Below are 21,086 nucleotides of genomic sequence, written 5' to 3'. Positions count from 1 at the left end.
ATGTTATGTAGTGTGTCGTATTGTACGTACTTAATGATTTTCGCTTTCAGTTATTTCGGTTCTGTGCTGGCCTGATTCGTTGTTAGTTGGGACGTTTATGCTACGCAACCTCTGTGTCTCGCAGGTTATCTTGTCAAAGATTTCGGCGATGTTCGAGTAGAAGGCGAGCCAAATGTCACCGACTGCAACGCTATCGAGTCGGACATCGTGGGAAGGACAAGCAAGAATGTAAGATTGGGAGAAGAAAAAAAAATAGAACAACGACAACAAGAACGTGACGCTTCTTTATGTTTTGCATTAATGCGGCATTTAGTTGGAATTAGCGTACTTTGCGAACAATACGCCTTCTTAATCAGGGCCGGGCAAATTTAACTGGAGCGATAACTGCATTTCGTCGCACAATTCGGAAACGCGTATCTCAAAACTGGTAAATAGGTACCAGCTCCAGAATTCCTTTTTTTTTTAAGTGGACGCATGCATTGAGAACTCACTTGCTCCAATTTGTAAATGTGCCTGAAGTAATTCATTACACGTTATTAAGTGATTTTTTTGTTAAGCCGTCAATTATGCATGTCGATTCACTATTCAAGTAATGTACACCTCTTACAGATAATGGAGTTGATTTATGGCATCTGTCAGACGCGATTTTGACAAATTCTGTGAAGATAAAAAAAAATGAGTGGTGATTTGGTGGTATGATTGCGAGGGAAATGCATGAGCATTACGACGCACATCTGTGAGGTCCCGGATCCATGTTTTAAACGACGTTCAACACATTGCAAAGTTGTTCAGGAGCTCTCTCGACACACGACCTGCCTTTTCAAGGAGCGAAAGTGCAACTCACGGTGGTCCGCAGCAGACTGTATATATCATCATCATCATCATCAGCCTATATTTATGTCCACTGCAGGACGAAGGCCTCTCCCTGCGATCTCCAATTACCCCTGTCTTGCGCTAGCGTATTCCAACTTGCGCCTGCGAATTTCCTAACCTCATCATCCCACCTGACTTTCTGCCGTCCTCGACTGCGCTTCCCTTCTCTTGGTATCCATTCTGTAACCCTAATGGTCCACCGGTTATCCATCCTACGCATTACATGGCCTGCCCAGCTCCATTTCTTCCGCTTAATGTCAACTAGAATATCGTCTACCCCCGTTTGTTCTCTGATCCACACCGCTCTCTTCCTGTCTCTTAACGTTACTCCAGACTGTATATATATAGTTGACTAAATGTGTGCGCTGAACCCGAATACATAATCATGCAAGAAATATTCACACGTTTAACAACAAAAATAGTATTACTTTTCTAACGTTTCGGCCGTTGGCCCGGCCTTCATCGGAGTGAACCAATATATATGCACATACACTTGCACGCTCTTCCAAGCTCTTCCATCCCCTCTCTACTCCTAACACGTGATTGGCTTCCCACACTTCAAACACACACATTTTTTCTACGTTGACACTTCTAATGTAAAAGAAAGTTGCACTTGTTATATGCGTGAACATCAGCATTCATTCCATGTAATCCTCTGATGGGCATGTATATACGCACCTCCTTATCTTATCATCATTCATCGCTCCTTTTCTCTCTCTCTCTCCCCCCCCCCCCCTTCTTCCCCAGAGTAGCAGGCCAGGGCGAACTATCGCTCAGGCCGACCTCTCTGCCTTTCCTCAAATAAGCCTCTCGTTCTCTCTGCTTTTCGTCCGTCGCGCTGTTTAACCACAGTAATGTGGTGTTTAACGTGATACGCGGTGTTTATAACTACACTAACGCCCTTCGGTGTCCCTATTCAAGTGACCACAACTGGTCAATCGACTCGGCTCCCGCAGGTCCGCGACGCCGTGGCCGAGGTTCTCCGCTCGGGCCGCGTGTCGCTGAACCTGGGCGGCGACCACACCATGGCCATCGGCACCGTCAACGGCCACGCGCAAGCCACGCACTCGGACCTGGCCGTCATATGGGTGGACGCGCACGCCGACATCAACACGCCCACTTCCTCCGAATCAGGTCTGCGCGTTCTATAGACTCAGCATGAGACGAATTCTGCACGTGTCTTCAATTTGTAATCCCGGACTGACCCAGGTGTGTCCGAGCTAGGCGCTGCTTTCGGTCAATGAGCACTGGCGTAGGCCTCGTCTCGGACATGTCTGGGCGACCAGGGGCGGCAACTCGAAGAGATCCTTATGCAGAGGAACGGAGGGAGGATAGGAACTGGGAGGGAGCATCGCGCAACGAGCGATTGAAGCCAAACGAGTCGGCCCGACACGCGACCGTCACGTAGAGTGCGTGGTAGGTTTTAGTGGTCCCACTCTGCATGGAAGAACCACGGCACAGCGGCCGAACAAGCGCGCAACGATTGAAAACTGCCGGGAACCAAACATTCTCGGTCAGTAACGCCGAGTCTTAGAGGTTTCGCGTGTCACGTGTTGGGCCGACTGTTCGAGGGAAAAAATCAAAGGGAACGGCTTCACGGAGAGTTGACCTACCAAGGCTGGCTTCGTGACGTAATGATTCCACCTATAGATTATTTCCTTTCTTTATGCTTAGAGGCTATGGGGGACCAGGAGGGGCGCTGTACTATGGCCGCTGTCAAATTTGGCCGTGTTGGAGCGTCTGGAGGCCGTAGCCTTCTTGTTAGTCATTTAGAAGAAAGTGGGAACAAATCGAATGGCAGTTAAAGAGGTTGATCAGATCGCAATGTCCAGTTCGCTACCCTGCGCTGGGGCAGAGTATAAAGGGAGGACAGAAGATAAATGATGAGAAAGAGAGGACAAAACCATCAGAGAGAGGGAACACAATAGATCGCGAAATTTAAAAAGAAAACATACACGTTGGCAGTGTGTATTAGGCATTCGCACAAGCAACTGTCCGAAAGAAACGCACCGCTTTCTGTGCTGACAATTCGTGAGGCCACTTTGGGGGAATTTCTGTGCGCGAAATGATGGTAGCTTGTGGAGCATTCCTCTAATCAAGGGATTGCAGCTTTGTACTCAGTCAATAAGATTTACCTAGATGGCTGATACCGGTAAGCTTAGTCTGAGAATTTCTCAGTGCGGGTGTCACTCTACCCCCCCCCCCCCCCCTCGCCTTTTCGCCATCGCTCCCGCAACAATCTTATAATGCCTCCTTAACTGCATGCAGTGAGTTCTGATAAGTATCCAGGTGTTTACTTCTCCTGGCAGTGTATACTGATTACGTGTCAAGAATGCTAATCGCACGCTTTGCTTTCATACGGCGTTATTTTTTTTTCTGGCCACAGGAATTCGGAACTAATACATTACAGGTTACTCGTTAGGTCCAAAGGGGACTATGCGTTACTTCTCTAGGACCCTCATTCAAAACTACCTTATACACTTACACTGGCAGTACTTCATGCACTTCAGCACCAATTCTAAGTACTTCCGGTACTTACAATTGTTTAGAGATCGCATTTGTAGTACTATCATATTTAAGTTTGTACAATACGTGCGTTTAACTGTAGCTTCCGTTCGCTTATCGGCTTCCGTAACAGGCAACATCCATGGCATGGCCGTCGCTTTCCTGTTGCACGAGATGGCCCCGTACGTCGTGAAGCCAAAGGGGTTCGAGTGGTTGCAGCCCTGGTGAGTGAGAGATGAGGCACGAGTTCAATAACGTAGCCACGCTGTTCACACGTTGGTGAATTCATCTAGGCACGTGCACTCTACAGGTTGCTCTTACGAGCACTCAGGCAATGCTACAATAATAGTGTAAAGCAGCAAGTTGGCTTCATTGCAGAGTTTTAGCGTGTCCGGTTTTCCGGTAATACAGAGATTTAGCGTGTCCGGTTTTCCGGTAATACAGAGTTTTAGCGTGTCCGGTATTCACGTACACGCAATGACGTTTGCGTAATAGCGGGTTACCGGACGACGGTAGCGACATCTTGTGACACTTCGTCTAACCACAATGCCTCATAGACACGTTTTTTTGTGTGTGCATGTTCCATGAGCGGTCTAGCCGAAAAAAAAAAAAACACGTATAAAAAGACAACCTGTTCACGATTACGCCGCTGCCGAAAATTAACACCACCATGCGAAGTAGAATACACCTGGTTACTGCAACAATAGCTATGTGTTTGTCTGGTGGAGGCCTGCGCCACCAGGTGGCGTCAAAACTCCGGTCGCTCACGCGCTTACGCCTCCGGTAACCAGGTAATCCACAAACGCCATTGCGTATACGAGCGAATACCGGGTACGCTAAAACTCTCCATTACGAGACTATACAAGCCAGCTTACTAGCCGCTGTGGCTATAGTCCTCTGCTGTTGACAATACAGTTAAACCTAGATATAACGAACTTCAATATAACGAAATTCTTGATATAACGAATTATCTAACTTTTCATAACTTCTTGTCCATAGAGCACCATCTATTTAGAACCTCAATATAACGAAGTTTGTTTATAGTACTTGTTTTTTGGGCCAGTTGGTTCATGGTATAAAGTAAAATTAAAAGAACGCAATTAAGAGGCACTGACAAGACTAAACACGCACGTTAGGCAGATTTTCAGTTTTATCCGTGTCCTTTTATTGCGATCTTTTAATTTTACTCTGCCTTTGAGCACGAAGTGCGGCCACGTTCCAATGAGGGTGCAATGCGAGAACGTTTTCGTACCGCGCATTTTTTTTTTCTTTTTTCTTATATATACGCGTTATTGCTTTGTATATAGTGTTTTTTTAGCTGCACTGAATTTATCAGTTAGAGTTGTTGAGCTAAATTACTCGATGAGGCGGCCATTACTTATGCGAGAAATCAAAACGCCTGATTCAATAATTACCATAATTACACTGATTACCTATTTTAATGATGATTTACGGCACATATTTCAATATATGAATTGTAGCTAGTGAGGATGCAAGGTATGTCGATTTGGAACGAATTCCAAGGATGGCACCAGTTTCGAAATGTGCGCCGTCAAACTTGCGCTTAAAATGCACGGTTGTTCGCTCTTACTTTTTTTTTTAGAAAACGCTGTTTTATGCATTGAAGCACAAAAGTAACTGGAACGCCTTAAGCATTTCGTCGGACCCTTTAAAGGTTAACGTCTCGAAACTGGTGTAGTTCCGAGAATTCGTTCCAAAATCCAAGTAGATACGCCTTGAGAACTCGCCGGATACAACACTTAAATTGAAGTATGCGCTCTAAAGCAGATAATTAAAAAGTGCATTAGTGTGATCACCTTAATTATTCAATTAAGTATGGTTATTTATCGTAGAAGTAATGATCGCCTCATAGAGTAATTTAGCTCAGTGGTTAGAATTGTGTTATCTGCCATCAAAATTATTTTTACAAATTTGGTGCAGCAAAAAAAAAATACACCTGGCATAGCTCATGAAGCAGGCAAACACTAGTTGGACCCACAGAATGTGAGGTCTCAAACGTGCTCTTGGGACAAGGAACATGGGAACAAACAAAGGGGCATTATTTGCGCCTTTCATACACCAATGCCAGCTAGTCGAATCACAACCAATGGAACATGCCAATGGGCGCTAACGAATCGAGGAAGTCCGACTCATCGCGACAGTGTATCGAGCGAATATGTTCGCGCCAAGCCGGACACCAATGCCTAGTCGTTCGCGTGTATACAGTCACGCGAACGGTGACGCATTCGAACGATTGTATTTGTCCATCCCGGTGCCCAGCTCCGAAGCCTCTGGTAAGCCGAAGAGGAAGAGGCTACTCCCTCTTGCTCCCGAGTAACCCCGCCGTTAGGTGGCGTTAGCAGCGCAACACTCGCGCCATCTCTCGTTCTATTCTGCAACTACACCGACCGCCGCCGGCGCATAGCTACGAGGGGAAGTCGGATTACCTGAGACGCGTGAGCCATGCGGGGAAAACAACATCCGGGTACGCGTGAGAGTCGAACGTCCCCAAAAGACTTAGGCTTGTAGGGGCTCTAAGCCGAAATTTGGAAATACAAGCAGCACGTTGCGTTCGAAAAGCAAACAGTGCGCGAGAAATCTATTTATGTTTCTAATAAAAAATTATAAATGCCAGTAAACAGTGACGTGTGAATCAGAATAAGGTAATACAAAAAAGGAAAACAACGAATACACGAAAATAAATACAAGACGCAAACCATAACACAATGCTGCATACACTGCAACTACGATATAATAAAAGACAAATAAGTGACAATAAAAAGAATGTTAGAAGGTGCCAATGACACTCATAGTTAATGAAAATTAACCATAAAGAAATGAAATGAAGAAGATCGAACAAGGCAAAACTGTGCGCAAGTGATGACTGAGTTTGACTGTTTTTCTTTAGCAGGTATGTATTAAGTGCACTTGGAAATTTGTTCACGAGTGCACAATAAAGTATTCATCACCAGAATCCATCGGTAATTTTGGTTGTGAACTAGATGTCGTAAAGCGCCGTCCACAGAATGTTCTAGCGCAAGAATTTTTTAATAGGTTTAGTATTAACGGAGATAGAAGCAAATGAAATTTCGTGAGGCCATGGTGCGAGGAGGCCAGTCAAACTTCCAGCAGCAAAGGCGCTTTCCCATTGCATCAACCAGCGCCTCTATAGGTGGTGTTGCCAGCGCCTGCAAGCTAGCTAGGAAGCCTTCATACTCACCTCGTAACCGAGGACTCACGTGACATTTACGTCACGAGCCCCGCTTCCCTTTTGTTGTTTGTTTACTACGATCTTCATAAGAACTGAGAGCTGGGCGAATTGGCACCTATTCATACTCTTGGATGCACACAATACAAAAGAACAAAGGAATAAGGACCAGACGAAACAAGCGCTCATGTCGTCTGGTCCGTATACCTTCATGTGTGTGCTTCGTGCGCATCCCAAAGTGGCATTACTTTCTCTTCGTATGCTGCGCGGTGCATTCCCAGAAGCGGCTTCGCGAGCTGTGCATTTCAAGGAAATTTCCCCTTTCTTCACTTGGCTTTTTGCTACCTTTTGTGCGCTGCAGGCGCTACGCCTGTAACGCGGAACGTCACGATTGTGACGTCATCTTTGCTGGCACGGAGAGAGGTGCCTCTGAAAAGAAGGACCTCGCGGGCTTTTGGATTTTTAAATGTCGGCTTTTTCGCGGGGTACAGGCGCCATCTTCACCGCGTGGTCTACGCACGGTGCACGTCTGTTTGCAATGCCCAAGCCGGGTGAGCGGTCGTTTAACAGCTGCTTTGCTTGGGCAGCCACTCAACGGTGATTTCTGCTGAAAGATAGGCTAGTTAGCTGATTGAGAACGTTAATTTTACGCGCTAAAAAAGTTATAGGAACGACGCTTGGCCGACAGTTAAGTAACGTCACTTGCTGGTATGGAATATCTAATGCCTGTCTGTTTGGCTTTCCTGGAGAGAGACTATTGTAAAGGGAGGGGCGATACTCTAAAGATTACGACAGCCGAAGGTGCGTAAGCCATATGGTCACAAGGTAAAGTATTTCATACAATTAACCCTGCGCACTCGCCGTATGTGGGAATTCTTTGCATGCCATTAATATTAATATTGAACGCATTGTAAGTAGAAATTGTTTGGAGTGCGTATACGGCAGACATTGCCCAATCATGACTGGGAGCTTACCACTGTGTGAAAGAAAAGCGAACAATCATTGCATTCCACCGGTGCTGCATATAGGCAAAACTTGGATGCTAACGAAGAAGCTTCGGAACAAGTTAAGGCCTGGACAAAGAGCGGTGGAACGAAAAATTTTGGCCTGACATTAAGAGGACATGAAGAGAGTGGGTGTTGATCCAGAGAGCTCAAACGTGGGATAGCCAATATTCTAGTGGACATTAAGAGAAAAAAATGGAGCTGGGCAGGCCATGTAATACGTAGGATGGATAACCGGTGGACCCTTAGGGTTACAGAATGAATACCAAGGATACCAATGAAGTTAGGAAATTTACTGGCGCAAGTTGGAATCAGCTAGCGCATGACAGGGGTAATTGGAGATCTCAGAGAGAGGCCTTCGTCTTGCAGTGGACATATAAGTACAGGCTGATGATGACGATGATGAAATTCTACAAGGCCCCTTCTTAAACGCCGAGTCATCCCCGGTTATATGCGCGCAGTGACTTTGCAGCTTTCGGTGTAAATTGCACGTTTATATGCGCTCCTTATCACTTTTTTGGTGCAGCGTCCACAAGGAGAACTTTGCTTTCATAGGTCTGAGGGACGTCGATGACTACGAGCGGTAAGTGAAGCGACCGATCTACCATACCAGCTAGACGCTTTGTCTTCTTTCCTTTTTCTTTTTCTTTTTTTTTGTTGTCTTTAGATTTAACGCAACGTCTTCAAATCAAACCAAATCAAACAAGTTTCGGGATATTATTTCCCAAAGTTGGAGAAGAAATACATGGGCGTTCCGTTAGATTTGTGCTTCAATGCATAAAAGAGCGTTTTGGTAAAAAAGTAAGGGGAACAGCAGTGCATTTATACGGCGAGTTTGATGGCGCATATCTCCAAACTGGTGTCATTCAGGAAATTCATTCTAATTGGGTACGTCTTGCAATATCACCGGCTACAATTCGTAAATTGCAATATGTGCCATAAAGTTAATTAGTGATTTTTTTAATTTGTTCGAGATGTGTTATGATTCCTCGTGCACGTAATGTCCGCCTCTGTGAATAATCCATTTCAAGGACTAGAATTAGGTTAACTGTAGCAAGCGATTTTTTAAAAATCCCCTAAAACTAATCAGTTATGACACTGTATACTGTATAGTGATGGCGAACAATCCACACATTCCGACCTCTTGTCACCGCACACGATGGTGCAGGTACTTCCTCGACCAACTCGGCTTAACGGTCTACGACATGGCCGATGTGGACCGACACGGGATCCGAAACGTCGTCCAGAGAATACTCAACAAGATCAATCCTACGTGAGCTCATTGGAGTCTCTTGTCTCTCTTTAAGTTGTAAAGACTAACCTCCGAGACAGGCCGGCGCACCCAATAACAACATTACGTACACGGATCTCGGATAATTTAGTGAGAACGATGGTCGCATATGTTTTTGTACTCACCTATATAGGAGGTGCGCGAATATTGGAAACTTTCGAATACCGATTCAGTTTTTGAGAGGAATATTCACTGCTCGTAATTTGATTAGGATATAATAGTAACTATAACTATTCACGAATTCGAAACAACCATTTGTTCATACGAATATTTTTCGAATAGAACTCGCCATCTGTGCGTGGTAAAAACATTATATATATATATATATATATATATATATATATATATATATATATACAACAATCATTCGCACTTACCGAAGAGTCCCGAGCATGCGAACAAACTGCTTCATTCGTTCTTAATGCGATATTTGAGCCTGAAATAAGCAACACTTCATAACGTGCCATGTAATGATAGAAACTCTCTAAGATATGCCTATGCGAGAAGGTGAACATCGTGTTCGATTACTGGCAAATACGGCAGCTCATTATTCGAAAACTATATTCGATATTTAGTTAGATTCGATTCGCTTCTCTTACTATTGGATTCGCCTTCGTTTCACCGTCAAACGTTACTACAGTCAAACCTCGTTATAAGAACAAGATACAACGTACGAAGTAAGTGAATTTCCCCTTGAAATCCCCATAGAGATTCATATTGCAGTACATGTAATAATGGATATAACGAAGTAATTCTGGCTCACCCTTCAACTTCGTTATAACGAGGTTTTACGGCATTCGCGCACGCCTACTATACCACGCATCCTTCGGCCTTGGTACGAAGAATCCGAAGTACCGCTATATAGTCGTTCGTTTTGGCACGTGGCATTGTTCACATCGTCTAATGGCTGGTTCCACTCGCTCGTTCACTGCTTTTTAATACTTTCCTTCACACAGAGGCACGAAATCGCTACACGTCAGCTACGACATCGACTCTCTCGACAAGTTGGTAGCGCCGAGCACGGGGACGCCCGGTGAGTGCTTACGTCGTTCACTGACAACCCGAGCGCGTCACCGAGGCGTTTATCTGCGTTATGCGTTACGTTATGCGTTACAAGATATTATGCGAAGTGAGGAAGACAGAACAAAAAATAATCATTTTAAGTCTATGTGAGGCAGAATCTGGTAGGCCGTTGGCTGTGGAGGTCTGGCTAACGGGATTCTCTGACGCGAGATGGTCCTTTGCACGTAAAATGGCGATTCAATAAACGTGTTGCAGTTTACGGAACACCGGAGACCGCAATGGCCGCTTTTGTTATCAAGCAACACTGAGCACAACCACATCGTGCCTAACTGACCCAGGTGCTGATCCAGAGTATAGCATCATGGAGGGGTCACGCATCAAAATAATAAAGAAATCGGAATATATGGCTCTTGTGCACTTTGGTTCCTATAACGCGCAACATGTCAAGTCATGTATGTCAGGAGTGTCGGTATTAGAACCGGAGTCTATAATGGAAGTAGAAAGGGGGTACACTCTAAAGAAATCTTCGGAGCGTATCTTGTCCCCACACAATTGAATGGTCAAAGTCTTGCTCGAGTTTCCTTCCCTGAAAATCCTGCGTTCGCTACTTGCCCGTGGAGAATGCCATGTCACACTGATAATGTGAATGCCGTTCGCGAGCTGGAAGTACCGGGCGCACAACGCTAAATAAAGGAAAGGCGCGCTAGATAGATGACGATTATTGTATGGAGACAAGATAAGTCCTAAACAGTGTAAACTCTTTTTTTGAGACTATAGCAAAAACACTGAGGAAATACAAGACAGTTGTGGGCTGCCTTTAGTGCATGGGTAAAAAAAATCACTGAAATAAATTTTCGCCTGAAATAAACGAAGGGACAGAGGTGTGTCGAACGCACGAAGTGATGGTAAATTCATACGGCTAGGTATATATGCCTTAATGTTTGCTGTATAAAGCCAAGCATACCTGCCTTGAATTAAGGAGAGCTAAACTACGCAGGACCGATAACACTGGCTTCCGAAACTTGACTGGAAACTTGTAGCACCAGTTCCGGTGACTCTGCGAACTATCTCACGTTCGAAGAGCCGGTGTCGTTTGCTCGCATTCTGCTCGCAGAACCCTCGTCGTATGCTCATGCAATTTGCGCCTGCAGGCGGTAGGAGGAGGGAGAGGAAGGAGACGGCCAGGGCCAATCAGGGGGCTAACCCCGGGGCCCGAAGTCTTGATATGCCAGCGGACAAACCATACTGTTTTTCTGTAATTTTCTTTTATTGTTCCTTACAGTCATGGGAGGTCTTACTCTTCGAGAAGGATTAATCATCGCTGAAGAAGTCAGCAACTCAGGTAAGTCATTACAAAAGCTGCACGACTGGATTCCATGAGACACTTCGCCCAGAGACATATGAAGTCTTTGAGAGACTTAACGGTCGTAGCAAAGCGCGGCGCTCTTGATTGAACAAGACATGGCGGTTCATTAACGCTTCTTGGTGACTCCTACGACGAGGAGTGGCTTGATAAACCCACCTTTACACTTTGAAATGATTTACTTCTTTAAAGGTAAATAAGGGTGTAAAATTATTTTGCAGTGTACTCCAGTGCGTGCGAGTAGATGCCAAGACCCTTGTTGATACAACAGTTTGGGCCAGGAATTGCCGTGCGGTTGCTGCGGAAGCGTAGTGGCCAGTTATACCGAGAGCCGACGCTGTTATCCACTTTCTTGAGTGAAGAAGGTGTGTAGAATGTTGAGCAATGTATTAAGGACACTGGCCGAATTGTGGAGGAAGCGATCGAGGGACACAAATTGAGAAAAGCGCTTTCTATATTGTAAAAGAACGAACTGTTAATGTTTCGTGATACCTCAGCGCAACAACCATAGACACAGACGAAAATGAAGGGACGATCACAATCATAGGTTTACGTGGAGTGTGTACACACACACGCAGTTGGTCGTTCGATCGTCTCACTGACGCAGGTCAGCTAAGGGCTCTGGACTTGGTCGAAGTGAACCTGCGGCTGGGCAGCAGGCAGGATGCCGAGAACACCCTGGAGTGCAGCCTGAAGGTCGTCGACGCCTTCTTCGGCAGCCAGCGACGCGGAAACCTGCCCCTTCATCTCGACAAGAACGTCGTCGAGCCGCGACATGGGTCCTAGCTGACAGGGAAGCCCACTTTAGCGACGCTCTATCTACGCTCCAAAAGTTAGGAAGCACCAGTATGGAAAGGAGAGCGAAGGTGCGCCCTGCAACATTGTCGGCAGAGGGAGTGAATAAAGCTTTATATATAACCTCCTAACACCACTTGTACAATACATAGCGCATATGCCTTCAAAGTGTTTTTTTTTTTTTTTTTTTTTTTTTTTTTTTTTTTTTTTTTTTTTTTAGAAATGTACTCGTAAGTGATTACGCAAAATATTCTTTCTGGGTATGAAGTACGATGTTTGTGGAACTGTTAAGAAGTGGTTTACTCATATTCTTGTCACCCGCTTTCGAGGCATTGGACACTCAATTGATCTAGACCCACGTATCGTCCCAGACAGTCGGAAGCAACCTTGAGATATGTTTCGAAATCACTGAGATTGCGTGAAAATATCAGACGCGGTGGCAACATGGCAATGTACTACACGTAGTTCCATCTTCATCTCTGTGTTTAAGCAATGAAATGCAGTTTTTACCATAGCGTGTTTTCGCATACTGATTTATATATACGGTTTCTTGTGATGCATTCTTGAAATATGCAAATTCCGGTTCAAGAGGCTACTGCCCTATGTTAGCGGTCTGGTACAGCGCAGCACCAACATTCTGAGCACTTTAGCTCAGAGGACACAAATGCAAAATATAATGCCTTTTGTTCAGTACAGTATGTATCGTCTGACGACCGAAGTATTTGGGCCAGGGACGGACCACTCGTTCATGGGACCGTAACGTACGCATTCGTCTTATTCTCAACGTCACCGCTCTCAAAAGCAAGCTGTCTCCAGCAGCCCTTCACACTTAAAATCGCACAGAAACCAAATCATCAGACTCCTATCCACAGCGGTGTCATTGTCAAGAGACTGACACTGAGCTGGACAGGTACAGAACAGACCTACAACTGCTTCTGCGCGCCAGTGGGCGTGTCATTTTCATTTTGTTCACAGTCCCTTTTTCTTTTTAGCACTCGTGTCCTTTGACAACAAAATGCAAACATAAACTATCACTCACTTACACCTTATAGTTTCGCTATTCGTTCTTCTACAAACATTGATTTTCGTCTCAGTCCCAACCGACGTCACGTTCCACATCGCGACACTGTTCCCTCGCGGCCCTCACCTTGTCGAGTAGTTTACGGTGATCGTCGTGAGACACTCCATGAATGACCACGACGTAGAGAAAGTTGCACGTCCACAGGCCCGACGGCTGAGACACGAACCGGTAGCTTTGCACCGGTCTCACGCCAGACTCGCCGAGCACCGTGCCGACGTAAGCGTCCTCGTTCGCGAAGGGTCTGACTCGACGCACGTTCCTGGCGAAAACGTCGAGAGCGCGGGCGTCCAGTACGTAGCCACCTCCGCTTCCGTACGGCGGGTATTGACCCCTGGCATAGTCCTTTTCAGAAACGAACCATCGGCTCTTGGGGTCCCTGACGACCTGATTGCTCCATCTGATGTTGCCGACGTACAGAGGGGACGGTACTCTGGCGACGACGGCACGCCTGGCACTCCCGTGACTCGAAGACGACGATGTCGCCAGGTCATTGGCGGCCCCGTCGTGCTGAGGCATCTCGCTCCCCGAGTGGTACCTCAGAAAGCCCGTCTCGACGGGTTCTGACTGAAAGACCACGGTTTCCGCCAAGACGTCGAGCAGTACGCCGACGTTGACGAAGCAGTCATCGTCCGTCTTGAGGACGAAGCTGGGCCTCACGTGATCGGCGACCCAGAGGAAGCCGTGGACTGTCTTGAGCGTCAGATTTCGGTAGGTGTCCAAGTAGGTGCCGACCAGCATGTCGCGGAATTCCTTAGCCTCCTTGCGTATCAGGCGCCCTTGAGAAGAATCTTCGCATTCGCCGACCATGAATACGGGCAAGATTGTCGAGGACGTGTTGTGGTCGAACCTACTGGACTCCGTAGAAGGTCGACCCCACGTCGACCTAATGGCGTTCCGCCGACGCGTGTTAGAAGGCGCAGACGCGATCACGATGACCAGAAACACATTCTTCCCCGGCGCCAGAGTGGGATGGGTGTTGGTGGCGAAGACAGTGTCCCACAGGTCGCGGCTCCAAGTTTGAACTGCAGAAAGTCGTGGGCGCGTTTCTCGAGTCCTGGGCCTAAGGAGGTATCGCGAACGTATTCGCACCATGCTCGGCGCATCCGAAAGAGGCATAAGGCCATCACCCTCCAGCGAACTATTAAGTAAAGCTAAGAGCCCTGCCAGCACTGTTACAGATAAAAGAGCGAGGATAAGGTGCCGTCGGTCTTGTACCGGCCACAGGGCCCCTCGCCTACACCTAAGTGCTACTTCCGGCGACATAGACTTATTATTCTCCAACATATGGTTCAACACGATGCTGTCATCCTCACACTACGTTTGAATATTGGCGGATAACGTAGAACACGAAAGCATTAGATCACCCCTTACCCCTCGCGTTGACGAAGTGTTATTAGTACACCCCTCTTGAATCTGTTAACTTCTGTAAAGGATGAAACATTTTAATTTCCTCCTAGATGGCGTTTCTCGCTTCAGTTCTGTCGAGTCAATTTGTTGTTTAATATTAAGAATTTTCTGTAAGCTCACGCATATTTTATTAAATGTTTGAGGAGTCACAGCGAAGAAGCTCTGATTTATGAGTTACCCCGTGTCGCATAACACTGCGAATGTCTACAGAAATCCGCCGCAATCTTTATGTAAGAAGACAAACTCATTGCCTATGGTCCGGAATAAGCATCTACGTTCTCTTGCTTGGAAGCTCAGTTTTCTACGAACGGCGTTAATGCCGTTCTGATTGAACACCTGATTGAACGTTGTCGCACTAGATGACGACTTCGGGCTTGGTGTTCTGGAACAAGCACAGAATGATGTTCCAACTTGCTTTAACAGGACGTGCAACAGGTACGAGATGGTAAAACAGCACGAGAACTGAATGACGTCATTCACTGAACCATTCCACAGTATACCTTCACATCGCGTAGCGCTGATATTGGATTCACGACACGCGCAGACGCCGTTCACTTCGCCCGTCTGCCTGAAACTTTTTTTTTTTTTTTTTACTGTCAAGACAATTATTATCAAGGGAGAGACCACCTTGTTTCAATGTAGAAGTACCCGCGTTGATGCTTCACAGTGAGCCACAGTACTGAAACACATGACGCTGGTCTTGGGTATTCCACATCGATAGCGTAGACATCTTCATGATTTACACATCTTCATGGAATCCGCTATGGTAAGAAACAGTACAAGAAGACGATGACTCACCAAGGCTTTGTGCTGCCAACAGTACACGCTCGCCTGATATTCGTGCACAGAAGATGAAATTATAAAACGTAATTAACACCAATCACTTCACATCGGACCACGCTTCTTGCGGCCATACAGTGACGAATCAGAACGAGCTGTCATTTTTCAACTTGAAGGTATGCACACCTTGACTTCTTTCACGACCAGCAGCAGAAACTCAAATGCCTTCGCAGCTTCTTGCTTAGACACAGGACTGGCATCTGAGGACGAGCTTGGTTGTTCGGTGCCAAGCGTATAGATGTCTTCCTTCATCCACGACGGTGCGACGACGCGACAATTATTCAAAAGCAGTGGCGCGTCTAGCAAAGCACGACGGACGAAAACTTGGGAGGGAAGGCCACGCTTATTCCTGACGAAACATAGAATGCGACTGCTGGCGACGTGGCCTATACGTCGGGCTTCCGTCGCTTAACTTGAATACACAAGCCGTTGTGCATTTTTTTCTCCTTCTTGGCCTCTCGAAGCGGTCAATGAGTCAGAAAAGCTCCGTGGGTTCCCCGGCGAGCGTTGAAGTGCCAAGCTGCCCGAAGCTCTCATACGTCCACGTCGGGGTTTGCGCTCGGGTCTGTCAATGTAGGGGTGCGCTTAATCCCGTGGACTCCGTTGCTACGCTACGGGACTAATGGGATTTGACAGCCTTAGGCCGTCTGGATTTAGACGCCACTATACAGCAGCGGCGGATGTTGCTGACGTTCGGTGGGTAAACCAGGTCCCGGCTAAGAAGCTTTGCGAAGCTTGTTTTTGACTCGCGCTGATAAAAAAGAAAGGGGGGGGGGGGGTATTCTTGAGGTACGTGTTTGTGAGGGGAAGCAGGGGGAAGGGAGCATGATCACGCATGCGTACTGTGGTTAACATGAGTGCGTGTTTGAGTGCTCCGTGTGTGAGCGTTATTAGGTGTGCATGTGTGTGGCCCTTGACCCCGCGACCATAGCTAAGTGCTCTGGCAACCCGGTTCGGACGAGCATTGGGAGGCTAGAAAATGAATTAGAAACATCTAGCAAGCCGGTAATGGCTGGTTCTCGTACGAGAGAAATCACCGACGATTACGATACTTCCTAATGCGAAATTTGAGCGCAGCTCTATACGTGTTTTGATTTCGCGATATATTGGCTGGCGTGAACAATCTGTCTCGTTGCAAACGGAGCGAAGTGTGGCGCGAACGCCTCGCTCAGCTGGAGATCGCGAGAGCCAGCGCGTGGGTGACGCGTGGGCGCGATTCACAGCAGCCGCCAAAGACAGACCTCCCAGACGACGCGCGCTACTCTGGCGCCATCTCGTAGCCATCGTCGCCGCGCTACCCTTTTCTTCTCACGCTTTCACCACACCCTCATCCGCCTTACTCCTCGCGACTCTTCGCTCTCGTCGCTTTTTTCATTCCTCGCTGCGCTCCGCGTTCGCTCTCATATCTTTCGCTGAGCTTGTTCCCTCGGTTACGCGCTGCCGCCGCCGACGCAGGAACGGGAACTGCACTCTAAAACAAAGCTATAACAAGCCCCATGAACTTGGCCTTGGACTTACAAAAACGTTGTAGTGGATGAACAGGGGACGAAAAAAAAAAAAAAAAGCACCAGGTTCAGATGTCCGCACATCAGGCTATGTTCCTGTCCACGTAATTAGGGTTCTGCATCTCTTTTTCTTTTGTTTTTGTGTGGGTTGCGTGAATGCACCCGCGCTATAGACGTACATTATTTTTCTTTTCGCTGTTGTCAGTGAGAGTGAGACCCCTTTCCGGCATCGGATTAAAGAAACGAGCCAAACATCGTATATTACCTTCACGCCGCGAATTGCATTACAGCACGCCGCTTTGACGCACGATGAAATGATTTCTCGATGACAAGCCATCATCGCCCACAACCTCATTTGCGAAGAGCGAGTAAGCGCGCGAAACAAATTGCTAAGTTTTTTTTTCGCAGTAGTCTGTTGGTTATATAGATGGAGGAAAAAATATGAAATTAAAAGTTCAATTTGGCATTTCGCTCCGAAACTCCAGTGCCGGTTTGCCAGTGTGACGTCACAGATTTCGAAATGTTTACAGTCGAACCCGGATATATCGAACGCTCATATAGCAAATTATTATGTATATGGAACAGCTGTAAAATTCTCTTGAAAATTTCTGTATGAATTTTTTATTTTATATATCGAATTACCTATATAACGAACTTTTTTGTGATCCCCTTTCAGATTCGATATATAAGGGTTCGACTGTATTTCGTATTTGGCTCGTTGCGGCTGGGTAAAAGTTATTGAATCTTGCTAAGTTCAGTAATGGACGCTGTCGGAATGCAATGTAGGCTCGCCTTTATCGATTGAGAATAGGCCCGAGCAGACGGCGCCAAAAATCTACGACGTCACGGCGAGCTCGTGCGGGGAACGTGAAGGCGGCGTCACCACCCGTCTTTTCGTTTCTGCATCGTTTTTTGGCTCACGAAACATCTTGTCACGGTAAGGGCCGACTTGTGCTCCAAGGCCTACCGCACGCCTTCCGCGCGCGTGCGGACTTGCGGAAAACTGCACGGGTCGCACACAGGCATGCACGAATTTCGGTTTGCTTTGCTCCGTGCGGACCCAGTGTATAAGCTGGCGTTGCGCTGCTAAGCTTGAAGTCATGGCCGGTTCGATGCCGGTTCGCGGCGGCTGCATTTCGATGGGGGCCAAATGCAAAAACGATCGTGTACTCTGATTTATGTGCACGTTAAAGAACCCCAGGTGGTCAAAATTAACCCGGAGTCCCCCACTACAGCGTGCCAAATAATCATATCGTGGTTACCGCACGTGAAACCACAGAATTTAATTTAAGATTTAACAAAGTATTGTGCTTTACAGTTTAGTACGCGCGATCTCCAATTGATTCTGCACTTTTAAGCTTAGCCTATCAGCGCCCACAGTACTTTTGATAGTACAACACGATTTCTATTTATAAATAATTAAAGAGAGAGAGAAAGAAACGTTTATTGTTGAAACGGTGTCCCGAGCGAGAACAATTTTTTTGTTTTTTTGCTTAGCATGCTACTTCACTAACAAGGGTCCTGCCAAGACGACCATGTTGTAGTTTTTCCTCAGCTGTATGAGATCGAGAGAAACTTTAACGAAAAAAAACTGAATTTGAGGTCCCGTGGTTGGGGCCCCTAGTCCAGGGCTCCACTGGCGCGAGGGGCTCGCTGGGCATGGTCCAGGAGAGCCGGTTGGCTGTCCTGACCCTCGTCCGCAAGCCGCGCCTCCCACTGCCTGTTAAAATCTTGCGTTTTTAGTCGTGTGGAGTTTATATGTGTCGGTCTGGGCCGTCCAGCGAGCCCACGATGCGGCCAGGGAGCTAAAACTCCCGGTCCCAACGTGGGAGTAGCCCGCTCTATGGGGCCTTGTGCCCCGGAGCCCGCAGGACCTTACAATCAAGTTATCTCATCCCATCCCATCCCATATGTGTCGATCTATTTGGGCCTATCCACGTGATGTGTAGTAACGTTGGCGTGTCCCCGCACCACGGGCATTCGTCAGTGTATCGTGTTTGGTGAATACGGCTAAGTGCATATGTATGTTTGGGTACGTGTGTGTTTGAAGTCGGCGCTAATTCCTCGCCTGTTGACTGTTTTAACTTTGGGTGAGGGCATCCATATTGCCTCCACTCCTGTCTTTGGTGTTCGAGGATGTCGCGCGGTGTAGAGCGGGGCTCGTCACCGTCGGTCCGCAGCTCGGATGCGTCTTACGCGAGCTAGCCGGTCCACCCTTGTGTTGCCCTCCATGCCCTCGTGTGCGGGGTACCAAGTGAGGTTGTGGAACCCCGTAATTTGATTCCCTATAATTTTTAGTATTAAGCGCGGCGCCGTTCCAGAGAGATACAGGCGACAGGCAATTTGTGAGTCCGTGAGTAGGGCCGCAGATACGTCCCTATTCTCCGCGACCCTAATTGCAAGTGTAATCGCGGCGGGTTCTGCTGTGCTGGCAGATTTTGCCCTGACCGATGCAGCTATCACACGATTTTGGTTCGTGGCTGCCACCGTATATACTTGTCCCTGCCCGTCAGACTCGCGTCTGTGTAGTACACGTCCGGTTGTCCTCTAAATCTGTGGTGCAAGGTTCTCGCTCAGGCCTTCCGGCGCCCCGCATGATATTTCGAACTCATATTTTGCGGGATTGTGGACACCACTATGTGCTGCCTGACTTCCCGGGTCATCTGCACTCTCTCTTTTGCACTGAACTGGGGGCGAAGTGCAAAGCCGAGTTTGGTTAATATGGCCCGACCGTGCGTTGTTGCGCACAGCCGTTCCCTTTGCACGATGAGGGTGGCCGTCGCATATTCCTCGAAAGTATTGTGGATTCCCAATTTCTCGAAACTTTCTGTACTGGTATTTTCCGCGAGCACTATAGAGCAGCTTTAAATGCCCGCCGAATGATGACTTCAAGCTGTTTGAGCTCCTGCTTGGTAATGCTTTGGAAGGGGAGTGCATACGTAATCCTACTGACGACAAAGGCGTGTACCAGTAGAATCGTTTCCTCTTCCGAGAAGCCCTCGCGGGTTCGCCTAACCCTACGGATCATCTTGGCTAAGTTTTGTGTAGTACCTTTGATGAGGCGGCGCGTGTGCGCTACTCCGGCCCGTTTGTTGGATCCATAATCCCAGGACGCGCCGTTTATTCACCTCTCTTACGCGACCCCCGTCCAAGAACAGTTCGAAACCTCGGGCGAGTTTCTCGTCGCACGTACTTTGCTCTCATTCAAATAAATTCGAATTTCTCTGGGGCACACGTCATGCCGGGTCCTTGCGTGAAGGTCTCGACCTGTCGGATTGTCCACTGGAGAAGCTCCTGCTTATCCCTGTATAGGATCCCCGATTCGCCCACAACGTAATATCGTCAGCGTAAATGGCGCTCCCTAGGGCTTGCTTCGCATCCAGTTCCAGTGCGAGTTTACGCATTCCCACATTAAATAGGAGGGGGGAGAGTATGGACCCTTGTGGGGTTCCTCGATGGGGAACTGCAATGGGTTTCGACCTAGTTGAGCCCAGACCGATGGTGGTCGTACGGTTTCTCAGAAAGCTGCGTACATAGTGGTAAATGCGCGTCCCGCAACCTACCGCTTCAATGTCCCTCCTGTATTGCTTCCTGGGAAATCGTATCGAATGCCTTTTTTTTTACGTCGAGAGCGAGCACAATGCTGTCTTCCGAACCCTTTACCGGGTGCGGGACGTCCTGCTGAAGCATAAGAAAAACGTCGTGCGCCGACACATTTGGGCGGAATCCGAACATGTTTGTGGGAAAAAGATTGTTACTGTATATGTTGCGCGATAACCGGGTCTGTATCAGCTTTTCAAATAGCTTTCCGGCACACGACGTTAGCGATATAGGTCGTAGGTTTAGAATATCTCGGGGCTTCCCCGGTTTTGGACTAAGAATTATTTTTTATTCCCTCCATTCGGCCGGCAGTTCTCCCTGATCCATCCCATATATTCTCGTTATAAAGTATTCAGTTAACTGCTCTATGGTTTCGTTGCTCAAGTTTCTAATCATGGCGTTAGTAATCTGGTCGGGCCCTGGCGCCGTGTAATCTCTCTATGGGTGTATTCTACACTTAGCGCGATACCCTTTCTGGCGAAAGTGGCGACCTGTGGGTAATCGGGATGGGTGTACAAGTCGTACCCTTTAAGATTTCTCTTGTGCTTTCCTATTTCCTGCAAACAAATTATGTCTGGAGGGATCGGCACC

General features: G+C 47.3%; 2 protein-coding genes across 5 annotated transcripts in view; one reads left to right on the top strand and one right to left on the bottom strand.

Moving 5' to 3' along the window:
• The window catches only part of LOC119457563 (arginase, hepatic), an 88,284-nt gene extending 76,135 nt beyond the window's left edge, over window positions 1-12,149 (top strand). For 2 of the 4 annotated variants that reach the window (XM_037719167.2, XM_049670217.1), the window contains exons 4-11: window positions 125-228; window positions 1,830-2,007; window positions 3,512-3,602; window positions 8,117-8,173; window positions 8,759-8,863; window positions 9,838-9,914; window positions 11,187-11,246; window positions 11,875-12,146. In XM_037719167.2, coding sequence (XP_037575095.1) covers window positions 125-228; window positions 1,830-2,007; window positions 3,512-3,602; window positions 8,117-8,173; window positions 8,759-8,863; window positions 9,838-9,914; window positions 11,187-11,246; window positions 11,875-12,053 — 851 coding nt within the window. In that variant the 3' untranslated portion in view covers window positions 12,054-12,146. Of the gene's footprint in view, window positions 1-124; window positions 229-1,829; window positions 2,008-3,511; window positions 3,603-8,116; window positions 8,174-8,758; window positions 8,864-9,837; window positions 9,915-11,186; window positions 11,247-11,874 lie in introns of all 4 variants that reach the window. The other 2 variants (XM_049670218.1, XM_049670219.1) reach the window with 2 other exon arrangements.
• A 1,003-nt stretch (window positions 12,150-13,152) lies between these two features.
• Window positions 13,153-14,235, bottom strand: LOC119458490 (beta-1,3-galactosyltransferase 4). The gene has a single exon (XM_037720329.1). The coding sequence runs from the start codon at window positions 14,233-14,235 to the stop codon at window positions 13,153-13,155; it is 1,083 nt and encodes a 360-aa protein (XP_037576257.1).
• Between the last annotated feature and the right edge of the window lie 6,851 nt (window positions 14,236-21,086).

This window comes from Dermacentor silvarum, chromosome 7 (assembly GCF_013339745.2).
Source record: "Dermacentor silvarum isolate Dsil-2018 chromosome 7, BIME_Dsil_1.4, whole genome shotgun sequence".
Classification (NCBI taxonomy): domain Eukaryota; kingdom Metazoa; phylum Arthropoda; class Arachnida; order Ixodida; family Ixodidae; genus Dermacentor; species Dermacentor silvarum.
The sequence above is the reverse complement of the archived record's forward strand: the minus strand, read 5'-3'. Positions and strand labels throughout refer to the sequence as shown.

What these genes read in the sequence shown, in the direction of transcription:
- LOC119458490 (XM_037720329.1), bottom strand. Translation starts at nt 14,235, where the DNA reads ATGGTGCGAATACGTTCGCGATACCTCCTTAGGCCCAGGACTCGAGAA.